The sequence below is a fragment of the Mustela erminea genome, chromosome 1 (genome assembly GCF_009829155.1).
Source record: "Mustela erminea isolate mMusErm1 chromosome 1, mMusErm1.Pri, whole genome shotgun sequence".
Taxonomy (NCBI): Eukaryota; Metazoa; Chordata; class Mammalia; order Carnivora; family Mustelidae; genus Mustela; species Mustela erminea.
In genome coordinates this window covers 214,358,182-214,384,729 of record NC_045614.1, presented here as the reverse complement: position 1 = coordinate 214,384,729, position 26,548 = coordinate 214,358,182, and the positions used below count along the sequence as shown (strand labels likewise).

The 26,548-nt window shown below is 38.7% G+C and overlaps 1 protein-coding gene across 3 annotated transcripts in view; it reads left to right on the top strand.

The window, feature by feature from the left end:
* The window catches only part of BRWD1 (bromodomain and WD repeat domain containing 1), a 109,278-nt gene that overhangs the window by 31,807 nt on the left and 50,923 nt on the right, over positions 1 to 26,548 (top strand). For all 3 annotated transcript variants that reach the window (XM_032355136.1, XM_032355143.1, XM_032355130.1), the window contains exons 11-19: positions 909 to 1,009; positions 1,782 to 1,822; positions 2,669 to 2,767; positions 5,549 to 5,699; positions 5,967 to 6,101; positions 10,427 to 10,555; positions 10,971 to 11,196; positions 21,505 to 21,690; positions 23,754 to 23,937. In XM_032355136.1, coding sequence (XP_032211027.1) covers positions 909 to 1,009; positions 1,782 to 1,822; positions 2,669 to 2,767; positions 5,549 to 5,699; positions 5,967 to 6,101; positions 10,427 to 10,555; positions 10,971 to 11,196; positions 21,505 to 21,690; positions 23,754 to 23,937 — 1,252 coding nt within the window. The remainder of the gene's footprint in view (positions 1 to 908; positions 1,010 to 1,781; positions 1,823 to 2,668; positions 2,768 to 5,548; positions 5,700 to 5,966; positions 6,102 to 10,426; positions 10,556 to 10,970; positions 11,197 to 21,504; positions 21,691 to 23,753; positions 23,938 to 26,548) is intronic.

Sequence of the window (26,548 nt, the reverse complement as noted above, 5' to 3'; positions counted from 1 at the left end):
TTATTTTGCTCGAACCGCTCACAGAACTCAGACGTTTTACCAGATTTCCAGCTTATTATAAAAGGATATAACTGAGTGACAGCCGTGTGGAAGGGATGCAGAGGATAAAGCGTACGGACTCTCTGGACATGCCGGCCTTCCCAAATCTCCACATGGTCACCAGCCTGGAAGCTTTCTGAACACTGTCCTTTAGGTTTTCATGGAGTTCTGTTACATAGAAACAGTTGATTAAATCATTGGTGATTGATTCACCTCCCTTCTTCTCCCCCTCCTCAGAGGTCAGAAAAGTGGGACCAGAAGTTCCAACCTTCTAAACATGGTTGGTACTTCTTGCAGTCAGCACCCCCATTCTTAGGTGCTCTCCCTATTTACTTACTTATTTATTTATAAGACTATATTTATTTATTTGACAGAAACCACAAGTAGTCAGAGAGGCAGTCAGAGAGAGAGAAGGAAGCAGGTTCCCTGTTGAGGGGAGAGCCTGATGCGGGGCTCGATCCCAGGACCCTGAGATCATGACCTGAGCCGAAGGCAGCGGCTTTAACCCACTAAGCCACCCAGGCGCCCCAAGAGTCACTTTATTAACATAAACTCCGGTGTGGGTGAAATGGATTTGTTTTGAATATCCAGATACTTTCATCAATGTTGTTGCTTGGGAAATCCCAAGGGTTTTAGGAACTCTGTGCCAGAAACAGGAATGAAGACCAAATGCATATGTATTTTTTGTTATAAATTACATCACTCTGTATTATATTAATTTTAAAAGGTCTTTATATAGTGTGTTAGAAAATGGATATATTGAGATAAATGTAATTTTGGAATAAAATATCTTGCTTAATTTGATATAGAAATTTGGTTCAGATATTTGTTACACACTGAATTTTTAAACCTTAACATTTTTATTTCAGGTGGTATGTTTTTAGCCACAGGTAGTACTGATCATGTAATCAGAATGTATTTTTTGGGTTTTGAAGCACCTGAAAAAATCGCAGAACTTGAAAGCCACACTGTAAGTATTCATGTTATAAAATTCTATAAACTAATCATTAATATTCCTCTTGGTCCATAGTCAAATATTGCTAACAAAATTGTTATTCTAATTTTAAATGCAGGAGGGATTGCATATATAAAGGTGAAGGTTATTATTGACGACTAAGTATATGACTGTGCCAGTATTTTGTGGTTATTTCAGCTTTAAGTTGAAAATCTTGATTATGACAATTTATTTGGGTGGGTTTAGTTTCAGGGGACTTACTCATTTTAATCACACTCATGAAATCAGAATGCTGTTAATGTATAGTAAAGTAGTTAACTCTTAGGATTCTGGAATACTGCTTAGTAGTCAGGTTGTCTTTTCCCATAGGAAGTTCTATGAAATTAATAGTTCCAAATGACTTTAAAAGAAAAAAAAATTTTAAATATGTAAATAATTATCAAAGTAATGCCTTGTTTTCAGCTACTTTATGCTTTACTTTCTACATGTGAATTCTTAACAAATGTAGTTCTTTGTAAATACAGTTTTAGTATATGTGCTGCCGAAGCGAGCACGTAAATACAGTTTTAAACTTAGAAGGAAAGCTTCTCTTTTTATAGTCGTGTTATAGTTAGGTTTTTTGCGTGTAAATGTAGGAACGATGGTGCTAAGCCGCACAAGTGCACATTCTTACTCTCAACCATGCTTCCAGTTCTAAAAATGGAGTGGGTTTTTTTGTTGTTGTTTTATTTACAAATAAGAGTGATCACTTTTGTGTTTGTTTTCTGCCCCATCCCACCCCCCTTAGGATAAAGTTGATAGTATCCAGTTTTGTAACAATGGTGATCGGTAAGTGTGTGTGTGTGAGAGAGAGAGAGAGCGCGCGCGAGAGCGAGTGAGCGCGTCAGTGTGAATGTGCTTTGAGGCCGATCCGCTCTGGTTCATACTAGTACAGCTGATACATGGCTGTATGTACTGCAGGCACTTTAGTAGTAAGTGTATTAACTGAATGAAAAGTGTCTGCAGTGGGGGGAACACGTTAAGCACAGGTTTTTACAATTGTAGCTTCTACCAGGTCCTGTGACCAATAGGAGCTCAACTATTAGGTGGAAAGCTAATGAAGTTCCTTGTTTAAGTAAAAAAAATCTCTTCTAGCAGCCACCATGTTGTGTCATGTGACAGAATTGTCACTTTAATTATATACTCTTGGTCTCCAGTTTTTTTTTAGGTGCCTTTCCTAAATTGCAGTTTTTAACACTTTCCTTTGTTAAAAGATGTATTTGTTTGAGTTTATCCTTTGTCGAGTTCATCCTTTGTTACAAGATGAATTTGAGTTTAGAATGAAGATGCTTACTATGGAATTTTGCTCTTACTGGTCTTCCCACACATCTTTTAATTCTTCCTGTTTGTTTTCCCCTCCATGTACTACTTGTACATTGTCTTCTCAAAACTCAGTCTTTTCGACAGGCTGTTGGTTGAGTTTGAAAAGTGCTTTAACTGCAGAGGGCCAGGCAAATTAGAGCAAACCAGATTTTTTTCCTCATCAGATTTGCTCTAAATCCCTGTCTTTTGAATTAATACCTGTACGTTTCCCTGCGGTCAGGATGGCTACATTGAGAATGCCTTTTGCTTGTGATTTTGACTGTACTTCTTGGCATGTATGTGAGTATAAGATCTTTTTCTGAATTTTTTAAGGTTCTTAAGTGGTAGCAGAGATGGAACGGCACGGATTTGGAGATTTGAGCAGTTGGAGTGGAGAAGCATTTTATTGGATATGGCAACCCGAGTCTCAGGGTGAGTGGAGATGGTTTATAGGAAGTGGGTGCATCATAGTTATGTGATCTTTCTCTCTGGTGGTTGACAGCTTTGTCAGGGATTTGAACCACCTCCTATTACAAAGCAGTGATCTAAATGAGTGGCTACTTCCTACATATCTGATACGTTGATACGTAAATCTCATATATCCCAAAGAATTTATCCTTATGTTTATGTTTCTAGGACACTGCCTGGTCTAGGGTAGCACCATATCAAGGTTCTCACCAGTTTTTCACATTGAGTTCTTCAAAAATCCTTATGTTTGCTTTACCTTTAATAATTGCAGGGGAAATTAACTCCTCTGCTGTGACTCCAACAGTTTTATTTGGTATCAAAATCAATTGGATACTCATATTTTTGTGAAATGATCTGTGGTAGGGAATGTGGTAGAGAGAATATATACTAGAAATCTGATAATCCTTGTTCACAAATCACAACTCTACTGTTATTTAAAAATGCTCTATCTAGATACTCAAAAGCATCTTAGTGTGAGAGTGAATGCTGTCGTCAGTCCTTGACTGGTTGAAATAATGAAAGTTAATTCATTATTAAGAGGATAATTTGAAATCACATTTACCTGTGAACAATTATTTTATTAAGCAAAATAGGAATATTAGTGTAAAAACCTTAAATCAAACATTTTTACCGAGGCTGGAAACTGCTGTTTTCTTACTGCCGTGGAGTGCTCTGCCTGTAATTCCTTCCAGAGGTGGAAATAATTCTTTTCTCATTTAAAGTTCTACATCTTTCCAGTCTTGTGAAGTAGAGTTTTCTGTATATAAGAACTCATGGGGGGACACCTGGGTGGCCCGGTAGGTTAACTCTCTGCCCTCAGCTCAGGTCATGATCCTTGGGGTCCTGGGATTGAGCCCCGCATGGGGAAATCCCTGCTTAGTGGGGAGCCTTTTCCCTCTGCCTGCTGGTTCCCCTGCTTGTGTGCTCTCTCCCTCTCTCTGGCTAATAAATAAAATCTAAAAAAAAAAAAATCAGTGAGTATATTTGTTTTAGTGTTCTCATCTTGAGGGATCAACTTGATGAAGTAAAACAACGTCTATTTCTTCAAAGTTACTAACAGGTGATGCCTTTTAGTTTAAAATGAAGCATGGCATCTTAGCCTTTACTCCCCATTTTGTCTCTTCTGTTATAACTTTTTTTTTTTTTTTTTTAAAGATTTTATTTATTTGACAGAGAGGGAACACAAGCCGGGGAAGTGGGAGAGGGAGAAGCAGGCTTCTAGCCGAGTAGGCAGCCCGATGTGGGGCTCTATTCCAGGATCCTGGGATCATGACCTGAGGTGAAGCAGCTTCTTAACTGACTGAGCCACCCAGGCACCCCTCTTCTGTTAAACTTTTACCGGACCAGTGCTTCCATTATGCTTATATGGATAGGTGTTACATGGCACTTATTCTATATTCTTAACAGCGTTTTTCTTTAATTAAAATATATGTTTATTTTATGTTACAATCTCTTAGGATATATTCTCTGATTTCAAAAGCAGTTGGGCTTTGCCTTTTCTCTGTGTTTTACTGACTACTATATTTTACAGAGAAACTTTGCACTTCATGTTCATAAAAGCTGCAAAGTATTGTAGACATTTGTATCCAAGGCCATTCTTGCCAGGAGACCCCATAGTATCACTCTGTATAGGAGTGTGAAGAGATGAGTACAGTTTTATTTAAAGTTCAAAAGATTGACTCTCTGTGTGTCAGTTTACTTTTCTAGACACGGGGGGATGTGAGGGTGCATTAGCTTCTTTCTGTCTTCCTAAAATTTCTTGTCATCTTCCCTGGAGAGAGAACGCACAAAATTATTGCTGTTAGGGCTTGGGGTCAAGGGAAGGGAATAATAGAAAAGGGGTAGAGAGAAAAAACTTCGCTTTTATGAGCAGTGGTGATGTCCTAATACATGCCTTTATTCAAACCAAACTTTTTAACAAAAAGATTTTATTTATTAACAAATAAATAATAAGTTAAATTAATTAAACTAATTAAATTAGAGAGAGCATACATAAGCAGGGGGAGGTACAGAGCGGGAGGGAGAGAGAAACTTAAGCAGACTCCATGCCCAGTGTTTTATACGTGGTTCAGTCTCAGAACTCCGAGCTCATGACCTGAGCTGAAATCAACAGTCACATGCTTGACCAACGGAACTACCCGGGCACCCCTGAAGTGTTTGTTTGTTTGTTTCAAAAATTTTACTTGTTAGCGGGAGAAGAGTGCACGTGCGCAAGCAAGCAGGGGAAGTGTCAGGCAGAGGGAGAAGCAGGCTCCTTGCTGAGCAGGGAGCCTGATGTGGGACTGGATCCCAGGACCCTGGGATTATGACCTGAGCCAAAGGTAGATGCTTAACCAACTGAGCCACCCTGCGTCCCAGATCCCTGAGCTGTTTTTGTTGCTGTTGTTTTTAAAGATTTTATTTATCTATTTTGTCAGAGAGAATATAAGCAGGGGGAGTGGTAGGCAGAGGGAAAAGTAGGCTCCAGGGAGCCTGATGTGGGGCTCAATCCCAGGGTCCTTGGATCATGACCTGAGCTGAAGGCAGATGCTTAACCACCTGAGCCACCCAGGCATCCCCCAAACTGCTTCTATAATTATCCCCTCCCCTTCCCAGTATTTGCCAAAATCTGTTTAGAGATAATCTGTTATGAGTCAGATGTATATTAGATACATAATCATGTATGGACATGAACTGCATTACTTCAGTTATTTTTGTGTTGATTGTACTTTTCAAATGAATTTGAATTGCTTATGTTTTTCTTAGGGACTTATCTTTGGAAGAGGAAAGGTTTATGAAACCCAAAGTAACAATGATTGCTTGGAATCAGAATGATAGCATTGTTGTCACAGCTGTGAATGATCATGTCCTTAAAGTGTGGAATTCTTACACAGGACAACTGCTTCATAATTTATTGGTAGGTGGTTTTCATATAATAAATCAAGATTTTTTTTGAACTATAATTTGATTTTTGAAACTATAAAATTGACGTATTAGCCATGTTTCATCCACTGGTTGATCAAATGATTAGAAATTTGTAGGTATACTAATGTTCAGTCACTGTCATTAATACATTTTGAAAGCCCTTGTACACTGTGACAATATGGCTTTTTAATTTTTTTAAACTTAATAACTTGCATACCCTCCTTAACTCTTATGACTCTTATGACTTTGTTGAATAAAGGGACATGCTGATGAAGTATTTGTTTTGGAGACACATCCCTTTGATTCCAGAATTATGTTATCGGCAGGACATGATGGCAGCATATTTATATGGGATATTACAAAGGGCACCAAGATGAAACATTATTTTAATATGGTAAGTGAAGTTTATCTTCCTGTATGCTTACGTTGGTTTCAAGTATTTGGATTATGAAGTTAAGCCAGAAACCGATCTGCATGCTTTGGCAGTTTATATTCCTAGAAATCAGGATACTGAAAGCCTAATAAATATCTGACAGCCATATTTATATACGCTCATAAAATTCTGGGTGTAACTGAGTCACATGAGGGAAGGAGTTTTCAAAAGTCACTTATTTAGCCTCCTGTATATGTGTGAATGTGTTTGAATTTGCGTAAATTGGTAAAATTATGGTAATTACACACATTCTCACTAAATTTATTAAAATATTTGGTAATAAAACATAATATTCAGTAAAGTCATCTAGGGAATCAGAAACATCATTTTGTTTTTCCAGCCTTTTTTCTTTTTGCATATGTAATATTCTAAAACCAAATTAGGATCCTGGTGCATATTTTTAGAATTTCTCATATATAACCACAAAGCTAGTTACAAAATCAGCAAATTTAACGTTGATAAAGTAGCATTATATAATCAGCTTTATATTCAAATTTTGTCAGTTCTGGTAATGCCTTTTTAGTTATATTTGGCCCTTGGAGCAGTATTTAATTCAGGTTTATGCTATGTTAAGTGGCTGTATATTTCTAGGTTTCTTTAATCTTCAGCAATCCTTTTTTCCCCTATTTCTCACCTTTTAACTTTTTTGATGAGTGCAGACAAATAATGTTACAGAATATCTCTGTTTTGTCTGCAGAACATCATGATTTGATTCTGTTACACCTTCTTTGGTGGTGATTATTTTTTATAACTTTGTTTTTGGAGAGAGAACTTGCAAGTGTGTGAGTGGGTTGGAGAGGTGAAGGGGGAGAGAGAGAATCCCAGGCGGGCTGTACAGCCAGCGCAGAGCTAGACACGGGGCTGTTTCTCAGGACCCTGAGATCATGATGTGAACTGAAATCAAGAGTCAGACACTTAACTGACTGAACCACCCAGGGTGTCCTTTTGGTGGTAATTTAAAATATTTGGTAAGGTGGCACTTGCCAGGTTTCCCCCACAATAAAATAGTTGTTTTTCCTCTTTGTAACTGGTTTTTTTCCCCCTCTTTGTAACTTTTAAGCCAATTTTTTCAGGAGGTATTTTGAGACTCTGTAAATACCCTATTCCTCATTGAACTGTAACTCAAAAAACATTAGCATCCATTGAAGGTTTTTAGTGGCATCATTCTTTCCATAGTTTTTAGTTAGCATTCTCACACAATTTTGTAATGTCTTTTTCATCTTATGTACAGAATGTTTTCCAAAATCTTACATACATTTTTAAGAATTTGCAGTTAGATTTTTGACTGTCAATTCAGCCTTTCTCAGAAGGTTACATACCTAGTTAACTTAACAGTTGTTACTTTGTCAGTGGTTTCTTTTTTTTTTTTTTTTTTTTTTAAGATTATTTATTTATTTATTTGACAGAGAGAGACCACAAGTAGGCAGAGAGGCAGGCAGAGAGAGAGGAGGAGGCAGGCTCCCCGCAGAGCAGAGAGCCCGATATGGGGCTCGATCCCAGGACCCTGAGATCATGACCTGAGCTGAAGGCAGAGGCTTTAACCCACTGAGCCACCCAGGCACCCTGTCAGTGGTTTCTTAAGTATGCACAGCAGGACCACTTTGAATGTCCAGGTACACGGCTGTTCATGTAGATCTGTAATCATTTCCCAGGATAAATTCTGAGGGAGTTATTGTATAAAAGGATTTCTGTGTTGTCCAGACTGATGTTTGATATGCATATGAGATGTTTTATAAAATTACTGTACAGTTTATACTGAGTTCCAGTTCAAAGAGTAATTAATTTTGGAGCCAGTCTAGTTGCAGGGTGTAGATGAGTGGTTCTTAGACCTTTTTGTTGAAGGCCATCTGAGTCCATGTGTTCCATGGTTTCTTTTTTAACCTTAAAATTTTTATTTCAGTATGCTTATTTTGGACACCTCTTGAAAAACATTTTAAAATGCAGTATTCTGTTTATTACCGTAAAATGCACTGACAACTCAAATAACATGGCCGAATTGCACATGTGTAACGAGGCATCAAATTATTGGAAAAAAGCCTTTTCAGCAAGTTTTTTGTGGTCTTAAAATTTATAGGTATCTCCATTTTCTTAATTATCTTTTAGAATTCTTTAAGAACATTATGTCCTGAATTTAACTTAGCAAAACAGACAACTGCATTAATTTGGGCTTTAAGCATAATATAAGCTGAACAATTTCTGAGCCAAAGAAGTCTCAAGTAGGCATTAGTGCTCTTACTTCGAGACATGTAAACTTCGCTGTGTGTACTGGGTTCGTCCTTTCCTTCTTTTATTTTTTAAAAAAAGATTATTTATTTTAAAGTGCACATATGTGCATGCAAGCCGGTTGGGTGGGTGGGGGGCAGAGGGAGAGGGAGATATCTCAAGCAGACTCCCCATTGAGTGCAGAGCCTGATGCAGGGCTCAGTCTCACCACCCTAAGATCATGACCTGAGCTGAAATCAAGACTCAGATGCTCAGCTATCTGAGCGAGCCAGGCTGCCCTGAATTGAGTTCTTAACTTTACTGCTCAGCTGAGAGGCTCCCAGTTTTCTGTTAGAGAGATTACATAGGGTTATAAATTACTAACATTACAGTATTTTGTTAAATACATCATAATTTTCAGTGTGATGTCGAGTTCTGTAAGCAACAGTTGCAGGTTGCATTTTGTCAGGAATCATTGTGGAGAACTCTTCAAACTACACATAGAAACCCAAGTTGGACTTGCTCTGGGAGAGCCTACTCAGGAAAATTTCCTTCTTTCTAGGTTCTTTAGCAACACTTTTGGTGCACTTAGGTCCACGTGAGTGACAGCAGAGGAGCTGCCACCATCTTTGACTTACCAGCCAATGATCTGGGCCCCGCCTCTGCTTTCCTTGGAGTGGAGGTTCCCAAGGGGTGCCAAGTGGTGCCGGGACATGGGGCGGGCTGTGGTGGAGATGGCGCCTCAAAGGACTGTGTGGTGGATCTGTGTTCCTATGTTTTAACAAAAAAATTGGAAGAAAGATATGTATACCATTTATGCCTTTTTATGTTGTTAGAGAATACAAGTTTATATACGTGCTGTGTGTGCACAAAATAGAGAAGTGCCTTAAATATCCCAGTAACTTAATTTCTAAGTTTGTTAATTGGTAGCCGCTTGTGTGTGAAGTGTTGCTTTTTAAGCAGATGTTTGGGCATGGCGTGAGTTTGTTTGGGCAGTGAGTGAGTGGAGGATTCACTTTCCAGCATTGATCAAACTTTGCCTAAAGTTTAGTTTTTGCAGTTACAGGCTCAGACAACAAATAGGCATAGCTTTAAGCTGTTAGTGAAACAGCTCACTTAACTATAAGTTGGTAGTGCTAAATTCACATAATTTCAGTTTAAGAGCAAGAATAGAGCTGAAGAGCAGTCCGGGTAAGGCAGTAGTCACGATGTAATTGGCGCGTCCTTCCTGAGTCTGCGGTGGTTTGCGGTAAGGTAGGTGCAGGCATTTCTGTACACCATGTGACTTGGCAGCATTCCACCTTGCACAGTGGTCAGTCCTCTTTGCGGAAAGTTTAAATTCTGGAAAAGTACTGATTTTAGTTAATGAATACCACACTTATTGATCTATAATCATTTATCTTGTGGGTTGTTAGTCAATAGCCTTTTGCTATACATTAAAACAGAAGTTTATGAAATTGCTTGTCATTCACTTCTAAGAAGTGAAGAAAGCCTTTGCTTTGGATTGGCTTATGATCTTTCATTCTGTGGTTCTGAGAACCCATTCTTAGACTACATTTCAAGATTTTTTCTAGTCTAGTGGTATCTGAAATGAATTTTATTTTCTGAAAATATTACCATGTGCATAATGCAAAAGTTCTTTTTAAATATTTTCTTTCAGAAGTGATACATTTGGGGACACCTTGGTGCCTCAGTTGGTTAAGTGTCTGACTCTTGATCTCAGCTCAAGCCTTCATGAGTTCAAGCCCCTCATTGAACTCATTGAAAAAAAAGTAATATTTATAGTGACATGAAAACAAAAAATTTTGTTAAATTTTTTTTATTTTTAAAGATTTTATTATTTATTTGACAGACAGAGACCGCAAGTAGGCAGAGAGGCAGGCAGAGAGAGAGGAAGGGAAGCAGACTCCCTGCCGAGCAGAGAGCCCGATGCGGGGCTCGATCCCAGGACCCCGGGATCGTGACCTGAGCCGAAGGCAGAGGCTTTAACCCACTGAGCCACCCAGGCGCCCCTCTTTGTTAAATTTTGATAAAGCAAAAGCACTCATGTAGAATTGGTTTTAACTTTTCCTTCCTTTTCCTAGATTGAAGGACAAGGACATGGAGCTGTCTTTGACTGTAAGTTTTCACAGGATGGACAGCATTTTGCCTGTACAGATTCTCATGGACACCTTCTGATATTTGGTTTTGGATGCAGCAAGCCATATGAAAAGGTCTTTTTAATTTTTTTGTGGCATTTTAACCACTTTTAAAAAATTTTAATTCCAGTGTAGTTTAACAGACAGTGTTATATTAGCTTCATAGTGATTCAGCAATTCTGTGTATTACTCTGTGCTCATCAAGATAAGTGTACTCTTAATCTCATTAATCTGTTTCACCCATCTCCCTGCCCACCTCCCTCTGGTAACCATCTGTTGTCTATAGTAGGAGTCTGTTTTTTGGTTTGTCTGGAAAAGGTCATTCTTAAACTTTTTTATAGTAGTAGAATAAGTAGTTATGAAGGATGTTTTAAAAATAGGTGTACTGATTTGGTTTCATTGTTTTTTCAAATTATAAGTAACTTTAATATTTGTATTCTTTAACATGTACAAACCTCAAAATGTCAATTTGTAAACACCTTTTTTTCAGATTCCTGATCAGATGTTCTTCCATACTGACTATCGACCACTGATTAGAGATTCTAATAATTACGTCTTAGATGAGCAAACTCAGCAGGCTCCTCACCTTATGCCTCCACCATTCTTGGTAGATGTAGATGGAAATCCTCACCCGACTAAGTATCAGAGATTAGTACCAGGTCGAGAAAATTCTGCAGATGAACATTTGGTTCCACAGCTAGGCTATGTGGCAACAAGTAAGTGAAAAAAATTTTTTTCTTTCACTTCTTATTTGAAAAATGTTAAAAAATAATATACAGAACTCACATACTTTTAGACTTACCAGATGTTAATAGTTTGCGGTATTTGTTTTATCATTCTCTCTCTAGATACATATAATTGTTTTTAACCATTTGAGTGATAAGTTCTCGACTGCATGATCATTTATCCCTAAATACTTCATATGTGTTTTCTAAGAAAAAGGTATTCTCTTATGTAACTATAAGCAGTTACCATCATTTAACACTGATGTAATACTGTTGCTAAGTCTATGGTCTGTGATCAAATTTTGTCTGTTACTCTGTGCCTGTTAAGACTTTATTGTTCTTCCCTGATGTGGATCTCAGTTGGGCACTGCACCTTAAATTTATCCTTGGTGGAGTTCAGGTTGTGCTTTTTTAAAAAAAAAGTTTTATTTATTTATTTTTACATGATCTCTACACCTAGTGTGGGGCTCAAAGTCATGACCCCAAGGTGAAGAATCATGTGCTCTTTTTTTTTTTAATTTTTTTAAAAAATTTTATTTATTTATTTGACAGACAGAGATCACAAGTAGGCAGAGAGGCAGTCAGAGAGAGGAGGAAGCAGGCTCCCTGCTGAGCAGAGAGCCCGATGCGGGGCTCGATCCCAGGACCCTGGGATCATGACCCGAGCCAAAGGCAGAGGCTTTAACCCACTGAGCCACCCAGGCGCCCCAGAATCATGTGCTCTTTTGACTGAGCTAGCAAGGTGCACCCCCAGGTTGTACAGTTTTTGATAGAATACAGTGTAAATGATGATGTCGCCTTCCTGGAGTGTCAGGTCAGGGTGCTGAGGATTGTGCTTTGTCCAAATGTTGGTGATGTTGTCTTTGCAAACTTGGTTAAGGTGCCCGCCAAGTTTTCCAGTACAGAGTTATTTTCCTCTTTGTACTTGATTAGAAATTTGTGGGGAGATACGATGTAAATAACCTGTTCCTTACCAAACTTTACCTTCAAGTTTTAGGATCCATTGATGATTTTTGCCTGGATCAGTTCTAAAGGTTGCAGAATGGTTGTTTTCCAGCTCTGTTGTCATTCCATGTGCATTTTATTAGTTTATATGTTTATGTAGTTCAGATTTAGGAATTGTTATATAAGGGGTTATAATCCATAATGGTCATTATTTGTTGCTCATACTAGTTTTAGATTTGAGTGTGAGAGTCTCTAAAGGCTGACTGTTCCCTTTTCTGAGTCCCTTGAACACTTTTTCCTTTCTGACACAAGATGTTTGAGTCCCATCTTTCTCTTGGTCCTAGTCAAGGGCAGAGTTTATGTTTTGTATTTGTTCCTAGCAGTGTAGTGTTTCTCCATACAGATGTTATTAAGCAAAGAAAAAAAATGCTTGTTTTGTTGGATGAGGTTTATTTTACTAAAAGTTAATCACCAGTTATCACTATGTGTTTACTGTTTTAAGTGTTTAATTTAAGTGTTTAATTGAAGTATAGCTTACATAAAATAAAATTCATGAATTTTAACTGTACAGGTCACGTGAGTTTGGCAGCTGTTAAACAATCACATAACCACCACCATAGTCAAGGTATAGAAGTTTCCAGTGCCCTCAAAAGTTTTCTTGGGCCTTTTAAAGCAAAATTAATTAATTTTTTATTTTGATTTACACTCAATTATTAACATACAGTGTATTAGTTTCAGAGGTAGAAGCCAGTGATTCATCAGTTTTATATATATACAACACCCAGTGCTCTTTACCTCACAAGCCCTCCTTAATGGCCATCGCCCAGTCACCTCATCCCCCCACTCCCCCGCCCCCTCCAGCAGCCCTGGTTGTTTCCTGTGATTGAGTCTTATGGTTTATCTTCCTCTCTGATTTTGTCTTTATCCTTTCCCCTCTTCCCCTGTGACCCTTTGTTTTGTTTCTCAAATTCCAAATGTGCGTGACATCATAGGATAATTGTCTTTCTCTGACTTACTTCTCTCAGCATAATACCCTCTAGTTCCATCCACATCGTTGCAAATGGCAAGATTTCAATTTTTTGATGGCCGAGTAATATTCCACCATGTGTACACACACACCACACACACACACCATCTGCTTTATCCATTCATTTGTTGATGGACATCTGGGCTTTTTGCATAGTTTGGCTGTTGTGGACGTAACTGCTGTATACCTTGGGGTGCAGGTTCTGTTAGGCCTTTTTGGAATCTTCTCCAGGTCACTTGTAATGACTATTCTGTTTTGTCACTTTTATTTTGTCTCTTTGAGGAATTTTGTATAAATGGAATTGTACAATACTAAATCTTTAGTGTCTGGTTTCTTAGCATGGTGCTTTGGAGATTCATTTTTGTTGGACAAATCAGTTGTTTTTTTTCCCTGTTTGTTAGTGAGCTATGGTATGTGTATACCCGTATTTATTCATTCATTAACAGCTGAAGGACAGTTGGCTTTTTCCCACTCTGATACTTCATCATTCCTTATAATAACCCCAAAACTACATGTGGGTTTATCTTATGTCCTTCTTTGGTTCTATTAGTTTTTGCTTTATGTATTTAAAGTTTTTGTTTTTTTAAAGTTGGTTTTTTTTTTTTTTTTAATTTGACAGACAGTGATCACAAGTAAGGCAGAGAGGCAGGCAGAGAGAGAGGAGGAAGCAGGCTCCTCGCTGAGCAGAGAGCCTGATACGGGGCTCGATCCCAGGACCCTGAGATCATGACCTGAGCCGAAGGCAGAGGCCTTAACCCTCTGAGCCACCCAGGCGCCCCTATTTTAAAGTTTTTTAAAATTTTTTATTTTTTTAAGATTTTGTTTATTTGTGCCTGGGTGGTTCAGTGGGTTAACGTCTCTGCTTTCAGCTTGGGTCATGATCCCAGGGTCCTGGGATCGAGCCCTGGGTCAGGCTCTCTGCTCATCAGGGAGCCTGCTTCCCTTCCCTCTCTCGCCGGCCTCTCTGCCTACTTGTGATCTCTGTTTGTCAAATAAATAAAATCTTAAGAAAAAAAAAAAGATTTTGTCTATTTGTTTGCTAGATAGTACAATAGGCAGAGCATCAGACAGAGGGAGAGGGAGAAGCAGGCTGTCCACTGAATAGGGAACTGAGGCAGGGCTTGATCCCAGGACCCTTGGATCCTGACCTGAGCCAAAGGCAGCCGCTTAACCAACTCAGCCACCCAGACATCACTTAAAGTTCTGTTTTTAGGTGCAGACCCATTTCAGATTGCCCTCTGAGTGAATTCTTCTATCATTATGGATTTTTCCTCTTTTTTCTTGGTATTATTTTTTCTTTTGAAGACTTTTTCTTTATTTTGTATTCATGTACCAGTCCACCCAGTTTTGATGAGTATTGTCATGGTGTAGCTTCTCAGTTTTTGTAACCGATTTGTGTCTTCATATTAAAACAAATTTCGTGTAGGCACCAATCCAGTTCAACAACCTATTTGTTAAGTGGAAAATGGAGACCATTTGCGGTTAATAAAATTATTAGTATCGTCAGGGTTAATTCTCTACCATTTCTCTTTTTTTCTCTTTATCCTTTTCTGTCCTTTTTTTTCCTGCCTTGTGTGAAATTGATTACCTTTTAGTATTTCATATTATCTCTTCTAATGTCTTCTGTTTGTCTTACTTATTTCTAATGGCAGGACAGGAATTTTCTTTTTTTTTTTTTTTTTTAATTTATTTTTATTTCCAGCATAACAGTATTCATTATTTTTGCACCACACCCCGTGCTCCATGCAATCCATGCCCTCTATAATACCCACCACCTGGTACCCCAACCTCCCACCCCCCGTCCCTTCAAAACCCTCAGATTGTTTTTCAGAGTCCATAGTCTCTCATGGTTCACCTCCCCTTCCAATTTCCCCCAACTCCCTTCTCCACTCTAAGTCCCCATGTCCTCCATGCTATTTGTTATGCTCCACAAATAAGTGAAACCATATGATAGTTGACTCTCTCTGCTTGACTTATTTCACTCAGCATAATCTCTTCCAGTCCCGTCCATGTTGCTACAAAAGTTGGGTATTCATCCTTTCTGATGGAGGCATAATACTCTATCCCCAGGGGTACAGGTCTGTGAATCACCAGGTTTACACACTTCACAGCACTCACCAAAGCACATACCCTCCCCAATGTCCATAATCCCACCCCCTTCTCCCAAACCCCCTCCCCCCAGCAACCCTCAGTTTGTTTTGTGAGATTAAAAGTCACTTATGGTTTGTCTCCCTCCCAATCCCATCTTGTTTCATTGATTTCTTCTCCTACCCACTTAAGCCCCCATGTTGCATCACCACTTCCTCATATCAGGGAGATCATATGATAGTTTGTCTTTCTCTGCTTGACTTATTTCGCTAAGCATGATATGCTCTAGTTCCATCCATGTTGTCGCAAATGGCAAGATTTCATTTCTTTTGATGGCTGCATAGTATTCCATTGTGTATATATACCACATCTTCTTGATCCATTCATCTGTTGATGGACATCTAGGTTCTTTCCATAGTTTGGCTATTGTGGACATTGCTGCTATAAACATTCGGGTGCATGTGCCCCTTTGGATCACTACGTTTGTATCTTTAGGGTAAATACCCAATAGTGCAATTGCTGGGTCATAGGGCAGTTCTATTTTCAAACATTTTGAGGAACCTCCATGCTGTTTTCCAGAGTGGCTGCACCAGCTTGCATTCCCACCAACAGTGTAGGAGGGTTCCCCTTTCTCCGCATCCTCGCCAGCATCTGTCATTTCCTGACTTGTTGATTTTAGCCATTCTGACTGGTGTGAGGTGATATCTCATTGTGGTTTTGATTTGTATTTCCCTGATGCCGAGTGATATGGAGCACTTTTCATGTGTCTGTTGGCCATCTGGATGTCTTCTTTGCAGAAATGTCTGTTCATGTCCTCTGCCCATTTCTTGATTGGATTATTTGTTCTTTGGGTGTTGAGTTTGCTAAGTTCTTTATAGATTCTGGACACTAGTCCTTTATCTGATATGTCATTTGCAAATATCTTCTCCCATTCTGTCAGTTGTCTTTTGATTTTGTTAACTGTTTCCTTTGCTGTGCAAAAGCTTTTGATCTTGATGAAATCCCAATAGTTCATTTTGCCCTTGCTTCCCTTGCCTTTTGCGTTGTTCCTAGGAAGATGTTGCTGCGGTTGAGGTCAAAGAGGTTGCTGCCCGTGTTCTCCTCAAGGATTTTGATGGATTCCTTTCGCACATTGAGGTCCTTCATCCATTTTGAGTCTATTTTTGTGTGTGGTGTAAGGAAATGGTCCAATTTCATTTTTCTGCATGTGGCTGTCCAATTTTCCCAGCACCATTTATTGAAGAGGCTGTCTTTTTGCCATTGGACATTCTTTCCTGCTTTGTCGAAGATTAGTTGACCATAGTGTTGAGGGTCTATTTCTGGGCTCTCTATTCTGTTCCATTGATCTATGTGTCTGTTTTTGTGCCAGTACCATACTGTCTTGATGACGACAGCTTTGTAATAGAGCTTGAAGTCCGGAATTGTGATGCCACCAACGTTGGCTTTCTTTTTCAATATCCCTTTGGCTATTCGAGGTCTTTTCTGGTTCCATATAAATTTTAGCATTATTTGTTCATTTCTTTGAAAAAGATGGATGGTACTTTGATAGGAATTGCATTAAATGTGTAGATTGCTTTAGGTAGCATAGACATTTTCACAATATTTATTCTTCCAATCCAGGAGCATGGAACATTTTTCCATTTCTTTGTGTCTTCCTCAATTTCTTTCATGAGTACTTTATAGTTTTCTGAGTATAGATTCTGTGTCTCTTTGGTTAGGTTTATTCCTAGGTATCTTATGGTTTTGGGTGCAATTGTAAACGGGATTGACTCCTTAATTTCTCTTTCTTCTGTCTTGCTGTTGGTGTAGAGAAATGCAACTGATTTCTGTGCATTGATTTTATATCCTGACACTTTACTGAATTCCTGTATAAGTTCTAGCAGTTTTGGAGTGGAGTCTTTTGGGTTTTCCACATATAGTATCATATCATCTGCGAAGAGTGATAATTTGACTTCTTCTTTGCCGATTTGGATGCCTTTAATTTCCTTTTGTTGTCTGATTGCTGAGGCTAGGACCTCTAGTACTATGTTGAATAGCAGTGGTGATAATGGACATCCCTGCCGTGTTCCTGACCTTAGCGGGAAAGCTTTCAGTTTTTCTCCATTGAGAATGATATTTGCGGTGGGTTTTTCATAGATGGCTTTGATGATATTGAGGTATGTGCCCTCTATCCCTACACTTTGAAGAGTTTTGATCAGGAAGGGATGCTGTACTTTGTCAAATGCTTTTTCAGCATCTATTGAGAGTATCATATGGTTCTTGTTCTTTCTTTTATTGATGTGTTGTATCACATTGACTGATTTGCGGATGTTGAACCAACCTTGCAGCCCTGGAATAAATCCCACTTGGTCGTGGTGAATAATCTTTTTAATGTACTGTTGAATCCTATTGGCTAGTATTTTGTTGAGTATTTTCGCATCTGTGTTCATCAAGGATATCGGTCAATAGCTCTCTTTTTTGGTGGGATCCTTGTCTGGTTTTAGGATCAAGGTGATGCTGGCCTCATAAAATGAGTTTGGAAGTTTTCCTTCCATTTCTATTTTTTGGAACAGTTTCAGGAGAATAGGAATTAGTTCTTCTTTAAATGTTTGGTAGAATTCCCCCGGGAAGCCGTCTGGCCCTGGGCTTTTGTTTGTTTGGAGATTTTTAATGACTGTTTCAATCTCCTTACTGGTTATGGGTCTGTTCAGGCTTTCTATTTCTTCCTGGTTCAGTTGTGGTAGTTTATATGTTTCTAGGAATGCATCCATTTCTTCCAGATTGTTATTGGCGTAGAGTTGCTCATAGTATGTTCTTATAATAGTTTGTATTTCTTTGGTGTTAGTTGTGATCTCTCCTCTTTCATTCATGATTTTATTTATTTGGGTCCTTTCTCTTTTCTTTTTGATGAGTCGGGCCAGGGGTTTATCAATTTTATTAATTCTTTCAAAGAACCAGCTCCTAGTTTCGTTGATTTGTTCTATTGTTTTTTTGGTTTCTATTTCATTGATTTCTGCTCTGATCTTTATGATTTCTCTTCTCCTGCTGGGCTTAGGGTTTCTTTCTTGTTCTTTCTCCAGCTCCTTTAAGTGTAGGGTTAGGTTGTGTACCTGAGACCTTTCTTGTTTCTTGAGAAAGGCTTGTACCGCTATATATTTTCCTCTCAGGACTGCCTTTGTTGTGTCCCACAGATTTTGAACCGTTGTATTTTCATTATCATTTGTTTCCATGATTTTTTTCAATTCTTCTTTAATTTCCCGGTTGACCCATTCATTCTTTAGAAGGATGCTGTTTAGTCTCCATGTATTTGGGTTCTTTCCCAACTTCCTTTTGTGGTTGAGTTCTAGCTTTAGAGCATTGTGGTCTGAAAATATGCAGGGAATGATCCCAATCTTTTGATACCGGTTGAGTCCTGATTTAGGACCGAGGATGTGATCTATTCTGGAGAATGTTCCATGTGCACTAGAAAAGAATGTGAATTCTGTTGCTTTGGGATGAAATATTCTGAATATATCTGTGATGTCCATCTGGTCCAGTGTGTCGTTTAAGGCCTTTATTTCCTTGCTGATCTTTTGCTTGGATGATCTGTCCATTTCAGTGAGGGGAGTGTTTAAGTCCCCTACTATTATTGTATTATTGTTGATGTGTTTCTTTGATTTTGTTATTAATTGGTTTATATAGTTGGCTGCCCCCAACGTGGGGGCATAGATATTTAAAATTGTTAAATCTTCTTGTTGGACAGACCCTTTGAGTATGATATAGTAGGACAGGAATTTTCAATGTGTGGGTTTGCAGATCTGTGGTTTTATCCATGACCTTTTTTATGGAGTCTATAAGGTCATAACTATTTTTGTAATAATATGGAAATATTATTTACTTTTTTAAAAGTGTTGACAATTGCACTGGTGTTACAGTAGCAGTGGTGGAGGGAACTTCTGGCACCACACCACTAGCAGTCATTGCATTCTTCATTGCCTTAAACATATTTTTAACTGTTCTGAGTTTTAGAATTGGAAGTATGCATTGAACAATTCTGCTGTATATTCCAAAGTTATATGTTCTGGGCTAGTGCGAACACGGACTATTTCCAACTTCTGTGAGAGCGCTGGAAATTTTTTGGGAAACTGCCTTTTTTTCTCCTTACTATGGTGGAGTTTTACCCAGTGTGTGCACATACCATTATTTAGTCAAAGCATCAGTTCAACTTTAGTGTGTATCTCTTGAGATTTCTGTGCAATTCAGTCTTCTATGATGTTCAGTCCTGCATTTTATTTATTTATTTAAGATTTTATTTATTGGATTTGGCAGAGAAAGACACAGTGAGAGGAAGGAACACAAGCAGGGGGAGTGGGATGAGGGAAAAGCAGGCTTTGCACTGTGCAGGGAGCCCGAGGCTCGACTCCAGGACCCTGGATCGTGCCAGGGACGGGAGGACTCGAGGTGTCCTTTTCTACTGTTTTCCCTGTGGTTCCATTTGTGGTCTTAGGAATCTTTTTTTATTCCCAGTTCTAATTAAAACCTTCTTAACATTTTAGATTAGGGCTCCACTTTTTGCTTTCTTAGCTCATTTTTTGAAAATTAAAAAAAAAATTCGTGATTTTAAGATAGGTTAGGATATTTAGCTCTTGTAAGTTCTTCACTGATTGCCATGGTAAAATGGAGATGTTATCCATAGATACAAGGGAATTTAACTTAGATAGTAGAATGCAAATATTTTTTTCCTGAAATTAGTACATGACATTTTTTAGTTTCTGTATCTGTTACTGTGGAGGCTAGTTTATATTTTGCATTCTTTTGGCTAATACCTATCAATTTCAGTCTGTTAGGGTTCTCCTTGTAAGTTGCTGGGGGTGTGGTCTGTATCCTATGTTATGTTCAAAGAAGATGCATTTTATATGGGAGGCTATGTCAGGAATTGTTTGCATGAAAAAGTTAGCATTTATTTATTTATTTATTCATTTAAAGATTTTCTTTCTTTATTTGATGGACAGAGATCACAAGTAGGCAGAGAGGCAGGCAGAGAGAGAGGAGGAAGCAGGCTTCCTGCTAAGCACAGAGCCTGATACGGGGCTCGATCCCAGGACCCTGGGATCATGACCTGAGCCGAAGGCAGAGGCTTTAACCCACTGAGCCACCCAGGAGCCCCGAAAAAGTTAGCATTTAGATAACTTTCCAGACCCCACAACCATCTAACACTTTTTATCCATTAATGTTGACCGAACCTGTTATTTCAAAAATGAAGAAGCAAAGGCACTTTTAAAAAAATCTGATTTTGTACTTTGGGTACTGGCTGCTAAAAGCATACCTAGGAAACAGAGTAACTTAAGCTTAATGGGAGAGGTATGTGTGCGTACCTGCCTCAAGACCCTTGGATGGTAAGAGCTACAGCTGTAGTTGGTTGAAGAGTATTACACTTTTGTTTATTTCTTAAGAGAATAGAGGAGAAATACCTCTGCTTTTCTCTACATCAGAAATCATACATTGTTGCTCTGGTCTTGTCAGAGACTTTGAGAAATAAGAGTTAATGAAATACAGGGACGCCTGGGTGGCTCAGTTGGTTAGGCAGCTGCCTTCGGCTCAGGTCATGATCCCAGCGTCCTGGGATCGGGTCCCACATCGGGCTCCTTGCTCAGCAGGGAGCCTGCTTCTTCCTCTGCCTCTGCCTGCCATTCTGTCTGCCTGTGCTCGCTCTCTCCCCCTCTCTCTCTCTGATAAATAAAATCTTTAAAAAGAGTTATGAAATATATCTTAGGTGAGGCAAGGGGAGTGTTAGTGTGAAGCAGCAAAATAAAGCTTCCACTGAACCTCTCACATGTTCCCATGTGCTCACTTCAGGGGTTTCAGAGGCTCTTGAGGTTTTTGTGGTGGTTGGTATATAGGAAGAGTTTTGTTTGCTTTGAATCTTTTCTCTGATCCAATTATTTATGAATATATAGGATATTTTTTATTGCTTATTCATTATTTTTTTAAAGATTTTATTTATTTGCAAGCACACGCTCACTCATGAGCTGAGGGGAGAGGGAGAAGCAGGCTCTGTGCTGAGCTGGGAGCCTGATGTGGGGCTTGATCCCAGGACCCCGGGATCAGGACCTGAGCTGAAGGCAGTTGCTCAACCAGCTGAGCCACTCAAGCACCCCAATCATTTATGTTTTTTTAAAGAAATTTGATTATTGCTAGTATAATTTTAATTTTAGTCTACTGAAGGTTTGTTTTCCTGTTCATGTTTATTATAATTTTGTGTTACGGCTGTGATTGTACAGGTGATGGAGAGGTAATTGAACAGATTATAAGCCTACAAACCAATGATAATGGTGAACGGAGCCCAGAGCCCAGTGTTCTTGATGGAATGATTAGACAGTTGCAGCAGCAGCAGGATCAGAGAATGGGGGCAGATCAGGATGCTCTTCCAGGTGGACTTCCAAGTGGAGAAGAAACACCCCGAAGAGGTAAGATGTATGAGAAGTGTTTTGTCTTAATATGCTGAAATCAAAGAGTAAACGAAGTCATTTTTAGGTACATGAGATGTGAAAAATTATAAGTGTATTTTTCTAACTTTAGTAACCTTAAGGTAACTTCATTAGGCGTGAAGTTGATGTACTGACAAATGGACACTTGATTTTCAAGTACTTTGAAAGACTATTAAAACTTTTTTGCTCTAAAACAAGAGTATTTACAAAATTGTATTAAATGAGTAAAGAATTTTTTTTTTTAAAGGATACAATTCTAGGTTTCCCTTTAAATGCTTTTAATTAAAAAAAAAAAAAAAATTAGTTGCGTAGAGCATGATATGTTTCTTATGGAACCAGAAGGCTTGAAGTGAGTTTTCAGGGTGAGGTTCTTGACCTTAGAATACAGTATTAGTTACTTCAGTAGTGGGAGTAATGGAGGGGTGCTGACGGTGATTATGCAAATGGAATCTCGATGGGGAAAGTAAGTGCCTGTGGAAGATGAGGGAGGCCGCAGGTGCCACAGAGGTCATCCCTGCCATGTCATACTGTGCAGGGTACTTGGCCCCGAATTTCTGTATCTTTCCTTGACCCGTGTTTCCACGTGTCTACAGAAAAGAAAAAGCAAATTCTCCCAACAGACAGGTTAAGTATTTTGGGCAGGAATACTGCAAGTTGAGGCTGTGTTCTTCTCTGCCCTTTTTTTCCACCTTGACAATATATTCTAGCAATCAGTCCGTATTCATTCACAGCACTTCCTCATCCTTTTTTATGGCTTCATAGTACTCTAGTGTGTGGAATAACTGTTCTTTGTGACTAATCTGTTTATGACGATTTGAGTTATTTCTCAGACTTGGTATTTACAAGTGATATAAATAACCTGTTTCTTCACATTGTTGGAGAATGATACTATAACTTGAGCAGTTAAATTTAGAATTTATTCTTGGTTCTTAATTCAAAATGTGTTTCTTAAATATCGGTATATTTTAATACAGATATTTGGATTAATAGGGGACTTTTAGGGGTCCTGAGGGTGCTCAGTCGGTTAAGCGTCCCAACTCTTGATACCAGCTTGGGTCTTGGTCTCAGGGTTGTGAGTTCAAGCCCCACATTGGGCTCCATACTGGATGTGGAGCCTGCTTAAAAAAAAAAAAAAAAAAATAGAGTTATAGAACGTTCTCTGCAGTAGATGAAGTGTGGTGCAGTGCAAGTTGGTTCACATTTGATTGGTAAACAGAATGCTGTACCTAGAAGGACTCGGGGTTTGTGTTCAGTCATGTGGGTTTTGCCCTGGCCCAGAAAAGCTGGCAGAGTTGGAGTAGAATTTTATAGCCTCCTGCAGACAAGGATATAGCCCCAGTTTCTCTGTAGCATTAATAGCAGAAGCCCCTTCTTCTGGGATTTTAAGAGAACAGGCACTTGATCTGTGACACCTGCCACCACGTTGGTCTCCATTCTTCATCTTGCTGACCTCCACTCACGAGGGGTTGCCCTGTCTCCTCTGCCCACCTGATCAGCTCTGCACAGGCTTGGGGCTCGCTCTGTCTGCATTGTCCTGTCCTCCACTCTCTCAGCTCCAGTTCAAGTGCTGCCAGCTTTCCCCACTCTGCATTTTGTGAAGTTTTCATAGCCACTCTGGCAGCTTACCTGCCTGAGTGGCTCAGATTATCTCTTAAGGTCACAAGTAATGTTAGTGTTTGAGCTCTTGTTATAAAGCCGCTACAGTTTGAGGAGACTATGCTGCAATGCTAAATTTTCCAAAAAGATGTGTTTTTAGTGTACAGTTTTGAAGAAGGCAGAGCCTTTAGGATGGCAAATACGGCATTATAGTAGAAAATACCATAAAAGATTTTAAGAAGTCTAGTAAAAATGGAAGTTGAAGTTAATGTTTGTTCTGTATTCTGTATTTTGATCTCAGTTACATTGTGATTCTTTTTCCAAAGTTTTTGGATTTGTGTTTTTGGTTTGTATGCTATTAGGACTGTATGTATATGCCTGTTTTGTGTAAAATACATATTAGATTAAAATTTGTTTTGGAATCAGTTTTGACAATTTTCCTGCAGGTTTTAGAAGACTGAGCTTAGACATCCAGTCCCCTCCAAATATTGGTCTGCGTCGTAGCGGACAAGTTGAAGGTGTTCGTCAGATGCATCAGAACGCTCCTCGCAGTCAGATTGCTACAGAACGTGACCTGCAGGCTTGGAAGCGAAGAGTGGTTGTACCAGAGGTACCACTAGGCATATTTAGGTTTGTTTTAGGATATCTATTAATATTGTTTCTCTCTACAAAAATATATCTATATGGTTATTTACAGGTTTTTGTACTGCATTAGTGGTATAAATAATCATATAAATATATTTTAGTAATGGATTGGAATCTATTTTAATTGTGGTAGGAAAATGTTGAAATTGTTTTCTAAGTTTTTACTGTGGTATGTTTTTTCTTAACTATTCCTGTTCCATCTTTACAAATACCCACTTTTATCCGTTCAGTGTTATTTTGAAGTAAATGCCAGGCGTATATTTTTGTTTATAACTACGTCTCTGTAATTCTAAAAGATAAGGAATTGTCTTCAGATACCGCAGGGCCATTATCGTACCTTTATAAAATAATACCTCGGTAGAACCAAATGTCCAGTCAGCATTTAAATTTCCAGTTGTTTGATGTCATGTTTTCAGTTTTTTGCAAGACTGTTTCTTCAGTGGCATAATTTTGTCAAAAGACACGTATGTGTATACTCTTTCTGTGATGATGGCAGGCATTGGTGCTCACTGGCTAGGTTCATTAACTCACTGGGGCCATAAAACAGTGATGGCTCAACTCTGTTAAGTCTTTATTTGTTACAGTGGGTATATCTAAAAAAGAAATTTACTCAAATGTACTGTTCAATTATCTAGTGGGAAAGTTTGTATAAAAAAGACAAGATATATGCTTATTTTGCTTTATTTACTTCAAACTGAAGATTTACTCCCTTCTACCCCCAGGAACGACCAATTTGTGCTTGTGTACTTCACTGTAAAAATCACACTGCTATGATTTAGCTCATTTCTGATAACCTTTTATTAAGTTTCTCTATCTCTGGCCAGGAGGAGTCTCTTCAAGGTGCCTCCTGAGTCCTTTTGAATGATGATAATACCCTTCTGTAGCACCCTTGCTCTCAGGCCTGGCAAGGTGTTATAGGTTCATCATGTAAATTTCTCATCTTGGATGTGGAATCATTCTTGAAGTAGCCTGGGTTTTTTTATAGTGGGAAATAATTTTATAATTATAGTCTGGGCAGTAGGGTCTTTTTTTGCTACTGAGGTGTGACTTGCTGAGTTTTTGAGTTAATGAAACAGAGGTAGCAAATGTTCCTTTTCACCGATAATCTGAAATTTTCAGTATTCTCTTATGTCTCCTAATAACTAATACTTAGAAGATAATTTTGTAAAGGTATGTGCTTCATGTGTTTAGGCAGAAGAGTTTCAGTGATTGGTGGAGGAATGTAGTACTTACATATTGTATGGTAAATAAGAATGTTTACAAATATACAGTAAAATAATGAAAAGCAAAATCTAGAATCGGGATGAGAAATACAGAAAATCACTATCATGTATGTACTGTGCTCTAATTAAGCCTTAAAATTGTGTCTGAGTTGCATAGTCATCAGAACCAAAAGTGTCATTTTGGGATACTTTTTGTTGTCATAAATAAGGGAAGCAGACAGGTACCAGGATTGAAAGACCTGAAGAATAATCCTTAAACAGGCATATATTTATTCTCTTAACATTGAAGACTGGAAATAGTTTTGAGATGGAACCATGGTTCCCTGGTTAATCAGGGACTCAGGCTGTTTCTGATCTCCATCTTATAGTATGGCTTCCAGGCTTAAAGTCACCTCAAAGTTCAAGATAGCTGGACTTTATATAGTAGCCATCACATACCTGCATTTGTGATGGTGGTGGAGATAGAGGCCAGAATAAAGAAGAAAGAGTCAAAAAGGACTTTCCTTATTGAGGAACTTCATTTAAGAAGCCTTAATGGTCGCACATTTCATTTTTCTGTTCATAACTCATTGATAAGAATGTTGTCATATGGACATACTTAGCTACGGAGGAGGCTAGGTGATAGTTTGTGTTTAGAACAACAAAGAGCCGTGATAAAAACAGATCCTGTTTTTTTTTTCTTAAATGGCAATTTTTTTTTTTTTAAGATTTTTATTTATTTATTTGACAGAGATCACAAGTAGGCAGAGAGGCAGGCAGAGAGAGAGGAGGAAGCAGGCTCCCCGCTGAGCAGAGAGCCCGATGCAGGCCTCGTTCCCAGGACCCTGAGATCATGACCTGAGCTGAAGGCAGAGGCTTTAACCCACTGAGCCACCCAGGCGCCCAAAACAGATTCTGTTTTGAAGGAAGAAAAGGAGAATGGAGTTTTTGCATCAGTTAGCTGTCTGCTATAATGAAATTTTCCCAAGGAAGAGTGCAGCTTACTGTAGTACTGTGTTCTAAAACACACGCGAGATTTTGTAAAGGAGATGCTGATTGATGGAGTAATGGTCAGTGCTCTTGATAACAGTCCTTCTAGCGGGAGCAATGAGAATTTTACATAACTTCACTTTGGGTGGCATTTAATGAGGATCAAAAAAAATTAAAGTTTTGTTTTCCAACTATAAAAGTAGTATGTGTCCGTTGTGAAAAATTTAGGTAATAGGTGAAAGCATAAGACAATTAATGGCCCCGGTGTGCAGAACGATGAGCGCATAGTATTGCTTCGCAGTAGACACGGTTCTGGTTGGAGCTGGAACTCAGGCACGTAATTTATCTTAATTCAGTAATAGTAGAAACTCTTCTCATTTTTTTCATGCTAATTCTGTCCATCT